General features: G+C 52.1%; 2 protein-coding genes across 2 annotated transcripts; both read left to right on the top strand.

Annotated features, from left to right (window-relative positions):
- Nucleotides 1-545: 545 nt before the first annotated feature.
- On the top strand, nucleotides 546-984 carry BDY17DRAFT_306391 (uncharacterized protein). The gene has a single exon (XM_033735022.1). The coding sequence runs from the start codon at nucleotides 568-570 to the stop codon at nucleotides 874-876; it is 309 nt and encodes a 102-aa protein (XP_033585000.1). The 5' UTR covers nucleotides 546-567; the 3' UTR covers nucleotides 877-984.
- A 3194-nt stretch (nucleotides 985-4178) lies between these two features.
- Nucleotides 4179-4775, top strand: BDY17DRAFT_234765 (HAD-like domain-containing protein; the record flags this gene model as incomplete). Its single annotated transcript, XM_033730277.1, has 1 exon — nucleotides 4179-4775. A coding segment is annotated over one exon (597 nt), but the record flags the coding sequence as incomplete, so codon positions are not given.
- Nucleotides 4776-6801: the final 2026 nt, after the last annotated feature.

The raw sequence follows: 6801 nt of genomic DNA, 5'->3' as shown, positions 1-6801 counted from the left end.
ACAAGTAGCGTAAGAACTTGGTTGAAAGCGATCGTTAAAAAGGGTTTGATCCCTTCGATCAAGAGAGAGGCGGACGCAATGGAGATCATGAACATATTATCGTGTCAAGGCCTCGAAATGAGGCACCAAATGCGGAAGGCTGAGCAGCATACGGCTTCAAAAGAAATCGTGCGAATTCAGGTTATAATGAATGGAAGAACGGGCGTGTTGCGGAGGCTCGGTGATGCGCGCAGGCTTACTAATTGCTTGGATCCTTAGCTTGTGCAGAATTGCAGCCAATCACAGTGAGTCAGATACCATTTCAGTGTGTCTAGTCACGATTCCGAATTATGTGCAGCGACGTGATTTTGAGAGTGGAGGTGCGAGCCAATCAAACCTCGTGAGACGTAGTTCCAAGTTAAAGTCCCAACCAATAGATATCCATGAAATGCCGCCGCAGTATGTCTAGTTGCCAGGAGGAATGTCGTACAAGCTGATTTTGCAACTATAGGGGATTACATCATACCGCAATTGCAATGGTTGACTGGTCCTTAAGTTTTTGTGGCTGTCTGCACATGTCCGCCCATCATGGGCTCTTCAGTTTCGCTCTCGTGGGTCACATTCTCGCTCGTCATGCTCTCCCCCTCTCCATCATCTCTTCTGGCATTGATCTTCCAACCCTTCGCTGGATCACCCCCAAACGCGTCCCAAGCAAGCGGGTCTTATATCAGTAGTGTGGCAGATTCAATTTTCTCTTCGCGGTCTTGCCCGGCGACGATATTGCAGCTCAACTCATCCTTTTGGAGTGGTACCATGGCGGCTTGTCATCTGCTCGCGTCTCGTTTGGTGACTATGGAATCCACTGGACTTCGGCGACTGGGAGCAAGTGTTGCGTAACGCAGCACAGCAAGCAGACAATGCTTAAAAACCTGTCCTTGAGCGAAGCGTATGTTTCTCTGGAGCGGGTCACAAAGCTCATTACCAACATCGTAAGCAGAGCGTCGTCCACATTGCCCCAATATACAACGTCTAAACTTTGATTGCACCCACAAACGTGCAGACACAGATGGATGATACAAGCCGAAGTCGCTGCCCGGCTTAGGCACATTCCAGGTCGTAAACTTCCTTCTCCAGGAACTCCGTACGCATTACCGTCTCGTCATGGCAAGTCTACTCGTGCAGGGGGCCGCGAACGTTGATAAAGGGTGGTAATGAATCTACGCACGTCATCCTGTGCGCGTTCCTAGTTGGAAAACGGTGTGGACGAGCTGGCCTGCACCGCCATCGGTCTACTTGGCAATCGGTCTTTGATCGATGTAGTAATACAACCAATTCGTCCTTGACGGCGTATTTGAGGACAGAACATGTATGACACGGTCTGACGTACCTAGATAACCCACAGCGGCGCAACAAGTGGTCCGTTCTGTGCCTCTCGTAGGCGCAGTTCTGATCGCACACCGCGTCCTGAGCTTATCACCGATGTAGGCTTCCTGTGGGAGACTCGAGCGCAACTTGGAATCACCCGAGGATAAAATATCATGTGGGGTTCGCAATTGTTAGATTTGTTCATGGTAGGTCTGCAATCCACGGAACACCCAACATCCCGGCTGGTGGGCCACGTGAGACGCGTTCTACTCTTTCGCGGTAGCTACTCATTGTTTTGATAGATTTCCTCCAAAATCCAGGCCGAGCTTTCCGTGACGTATGATGCGGTACAACATCGTGAGCTTGGTTTGACCTCGTTCGGCACCTACAGTTGGCAGCAAATTTGCAAGGCCCTCGAACGAGCTCACAAGCGGTGTTTGTGGCATCGGGATCTGGTCGCGGCTCGATGTCTCTCAACCACTGGTTTTGCAACGCCAGAATTCATCGTCTATGATTTCGCTCACTGAGCAAATACAGAAGTGGAGCTATAAAGCATTGATATCCTCAACTCCCAGTCAACTCTCGAATCTTGCAAAGACATAATACGCGCCAGCAGTGAGAATTTTGGCCAATTAAGTGTCCCCGACTACGATCAAGAAATTGTGCCATGCTTACTCCAGGCTATGAGGCCTCGCATATTTAGCGGGGAGGCGTTTCATCCGTACCGATACATGTTAGAGAGAGCATGAAGAGCCGTTTGACTCTTTCGAGGCTGGGATGACATCGCTATGGCCGGAAGACACTTGCGACAATCAATGCTTATTGATGTCGATGCTGTTTCGTTGTGCATCGGTGATCATCGTACCGTTTTGTAAACCACACCACCGTTCTACCCGGTCGAGCGTTCTGGGGGCCGACGGCGGAGACTCCCACATTGGTTTCCGCTCATTGGTGCATTTGGAGTGACGAGGAATTGCGTCAGCCAATTGCATGTTCCAGGCACACCCGTTGGCTATGTATCCCCAGCGTCCAGCCTGAAGCCGATCATCTTCTCGCGGCATTGCTGCGCGTTCGACTCATATCGCTTGTCCAAGAAATGTATCGTCGAAACATTGCAGCGCTTCGCTGTACCGACAGGAAAGAGTCATTGCGAGATCCAGGCAGCCCTCTCAAGAGGTTGAAGTGATGCATGAGGCCTACCATGCAGCGTTATGGCGACGAGGTTGTGGGTATGGCCGTGGGCATCAAGTGATCGCAAGACATTTGTCCCGCGGCGCTTCTTCAATCTGAACTTCATTTACTATCATGCGGTCCGATATGCAAGTAATTGCAACGGAATGTCAGGCTCTTCCTACGCCCGCCGATTGCATCTCGGTATGCAGTGTCTCGCTGCTGCATGGCTTTCGGAGACAAACGCCGTAGCACCGTTCCGCGATACCTTTCCCTGTTCCCAAGTAGTACAACTTGTCTCCCAACACTCGAGAGGGTAGAGATCGAACCCAGATGCTCGTTGGCTCATGGATATTCCAGGCTTACTGTAGTTCCGTTGGCGGACACGAAAGCCACTCGTAGACATGCGAGTACGAACAAAAGTAGAAGACGCCGGAGTTGGCCGTTGCCGACTCTTGTGCAGGAGGCCCATGCGTGAAACCTCCGACCCAGGAGAGCGGTGTAGTTTGCAGATCAACCCTGACTTTGAACGTTCGTGGAGGCATCGTTGTCGGCGTTCGTGCTGCGAGCGGGTCGAGCCAGCGGGCGTCGAAGCTCACTGGACGTAGCGCTGGAGCGCGGCTTGCTGGATTGTCTTGGTTTGCAGGAGTCTGGAAGCTTGCACGATGTGTGAAGCTGAATCTTCGGAATCAGACCATTGCCACAATTACCGCTAGTTCCGTCGCCATCAGCATCGAAACCAACTCCTTCGTTGCCCTGAATGTCGATATTAGATGCTAACGCCTGAGGCACTCGCACTATTCCGCATAGATAGACTCGGCACAACAGTATATGGTCAGTGGCAGCGGACGCTAGTGGAGCTGGCTATGTAGGCGGCGGGGCAACCTCGGCCAAGGTCCGGGGTGATAGCCAATCAGCTACCCCACACGGGAAGGAAAATCTGGTTTGGAGGATTGTTGTCTGGCGAAAGCAACGGCAAAACCCTCAAGCCAAAACAATCGCAATATATCACTTGCCTAGCTACACTATCTAGGCGGAGTTCTTAGCAGCCTGCGACCAAAATAACAACTATGTCACTGTACGATACATGCTTGGCTGCGGAAGGCACCAACCAGCCCGCGCTCCCTTCCGCTGCGAGAAGTTTGAAATTGGCTGTGGTCAGCCCAGTTGCAAACACGGAAATATCCTCAATCGCAGAGGATGAGAAGTTAGCTGGAGATGGCGACCGCCCCTCAGCCTCAGACGCCGAGACATTTTACGCCGAGATATTCTCAATTGCAGACGATGATGAATTGGATGAAGACAACGATACCCTTTTAGCAGCCGCAGACCACGGCATTCCAGCTGAACGCGCAGACATTCCCTCAGCTACGGACCACTACTGGACTTCAGATGCTGATGATATCGAACCATCCGCAGACGAAGATGGCTCAGATGTGCAGGCTCTTCCGGCCCCAGGCATTGGCCGGGTATCGAACTCTGCCATCGCTGACGAAATCACACCCCTCCCCACTGCGCACAGAGCTACAAAGAAGAAGACCAGCGCCTACAGAGGTCGCCCAGGAGCTTCCAGAGGAGCCAATCGAGGAGCGGCACGAGGATCATTCTCGCGAGCACACTCCTCCCGCCCGCCCCCGCATCACCGATTGGCCGGAATGGAACGTCCAGCTCCTTCCTGGGACTATCTTCGAAAGGCAAGCGAAGCGCCCGAACTTTTGGGAACGCCTCGAGGCCTGCTGGTAATCTTGGACACCAATGGCACCTTGTTGTCCCGCCAAAAAGCCAAAGGTCGATCCAGTCTTATACCGCGCCCTGGGGTTGCGCGATTCCTGGACTATCTTCTGAAAAGGCACAAAGTCATGATCTGGTCTTCCGCTGGCCTTGGTACAGTGAACACGATCTGTCACCAGCTCCTCCTTCCCAAGCAGATCCGACGGCTAGTTGCAATCTGGAGCCGCGATGATCTAGGCATGACTCCCGAACAATATCGATCTAAGGGACCAATCTTCAAACGTCTTTCACGTGTCTGGCAGGATTCGGATATCCAGCAGCACCGTGCAGTCGCAACCCAGGCATGGAGTCAGCAAAACACCGTCCTCATCGATAACACTCCCGACAAGGCGGCGAGCGAGCCCTACAACAACATTGCCATCCGCACCTTTGCCGGCGGCAACAGTGAGGCCGAGGACGATCTTTTTGGTCCAGTCATTGAGTATCTCGACATGCTCCGTTCACAGCGAAACGTGAGCGCCTACATCCGGCACGCGTGCGCAAGCGTCCGGTCTGGTGAAGCTTTATCAAACGCGTGCCGCTCAATGTGTGGGAGCGGTGGTGCAGGGGAAGCTGTTTCTGCGGCAGAATAGATGATGATACGCTCGGACAATGCTGGATACTCGCAAGCCTTGTTCTGCCCGACGCATCGCCCGCATCTTGGTTGAGCACGATCGCAGTGTTTCTTGCATCGGCGACAAGATGTGCAACTCAAGGATCTCGGCGCCATCAAACATTATCTGGAAGCAGATCTTCGGTCAAAGGTACATGCCTTCAGGTGAACAGAAAGAGAATCCGAGTACAATAAAGGGCATCTTCCAGTCAGCCGCAGCGTGAAACTCCATTTGACGGTAACAGAAATTTGTCACGCATGGGTAGGATATCGTCTGATCACTGTCCAGTGCTGTAACGCCGGCGACGTCTTCTCGTCGTGTGGGTGGAGCACTACAAATACATGTTGAAGATCATAGTCCATTACTTTGCATCGCAGTTCTGACCAGCACGCAGGACGCAACGAGCACCTGCGAAACGAAGACCGGCATAGACGGATGGCGCTTAGTTACCCAGCTTTCACGAGATGTGCAACTTTGGAGTACAGCCAAGTGTTCACTGAAACAAGATTAGCATATCTCCCTGCGAACACGTGCATAGCGCTTTTAACGCCGTCATAGAGCGAGGGATCACATTAGAACGACAGCATTCCCATCGACGTCTGACCATACTCTCCGCCATGCGGCTGGCCTACTACGCTGGCGCCTCCACCGTGGTGGAAGTAAGATGCCGGTCCAAAGCTTTCGGATGGACGGCTCAAACTCCATGATGCCGCCATCGGCCTTGCCAAATCCAATCCAATCCCCTCTTCCAATTGGCTCCTTCGTTTGTCCACGCCTGTTAACGCCTTTTCTACGGACCCGTTCAACTTATCGAGCTCCAGCAATTCGGCGAGAAAGCATGGCATGACATCCTGAACAGCTCACTGGCGATGCCCAGTTTTCAAGGAGATGCTGACGGGTGGCCTTTGCCGTATGCTCTTATTGCTGCTGGTGGGCAGTGTGGGCGCATGCAGAACAAAAGAAGCAGCAAGAACAGCTTCCTTCCAATGAACCGCTATTTTACGGACTTTTAGCGGCTAGTCTGGCGCTCGGCGTTTTATACAACACGAGCTTACTGTGTAATGCGTTCAGTTTAGGTTTTCACTCTCGCGATGTGTTTCAAGCGTCATTCACACGCGAGTGAAGGCCATTGACGAGTGCAAGAACGAAATCAGAGTTGAGATGGCGGCGGCGAAACAAGGACAGCGTGGGAGCCTACTTCGTTGGCTGCGCTTGGACAAGGCCAAGATCGTGGACTCATCGCTCATCCTTTCTTCGAGTATTTTCGATCTCCCCGGTGATTTTTTTAATTTATTATCCAGGACTGCGTTCTTTGCTTCCAAGTTCATGATAGTCTCAACGTTTTGATCGAGTTCCTCGTGAGAACGTAAAGTATGAGCTCGTGAATCACCGAACTTGAACTTGACTGCGTTGAGCGACATCTGATATCTGTATCGCTTTGTTCATCTCGTCATGCTTCCGTTGGCTGTTGATTCTGGACGGAGATTTGTGAAGAGTGCCCTTCATGAGTCGCTCTAATCATGCCACGTAAATGCGTGAAATCAAGCTCATTTAGTCTGCACAATACTGATACGCCCCGCTTCTTTCAAAGTTTCCGGTACACATTGGTAGTAGCGCGTTCGCAAGACATTCTTAAGTCCCTCGCTTACGGAAGGCAGAAGCGTTGTTATTGACGCGTACGCTACACTGCACTTGCAAAAATCCCCGTACCCAATGCGGGAAGCAGCGCTGGATTTGCCACCACCAATTCTTCCGCAATACCTATCGAACGAGCAGACCTTCTTCTGTTTTTGAGCGACACGAACAGCTTTGCTGTCACCAAGAGGATGGAGTCCATGGTGGCGCACATCTGTGCAGGGAGAGGACCACGAAGCTCATTTTTTTCGTGCGTTTGCGAAAGACT

This window comes from Neohortaea acidophila, assembly GCF_010093505.1.
Source record: "Neohortaea acidophila strain CBS 113389 unplaced genomic scaffold BDY17scaffold_27, whole genome shotgun sequence".
Taxonomy (NCBI): domain Eukaryota; kingdom Fungi; phylum Ascomycota; class Dothideomycetes; order Mycosphaerellales; family Teratosphaeriaceae; genus Neohortaea; species Neohortaea acidophila.
This window is presented reverse-complemented; position numbering and strand designations above follow the sequence as displayed.

Bases quoted from the DNA above. Each gene is read 5' to 3' on its own strand.
- BDY17DRAFT_306391 (XM_033735022.1), top strand. From the start codon at position 568: ATGGGCTCTTCAGTTTCGCTCTCGTGGGTCACATTCTCGCTCGTCATG.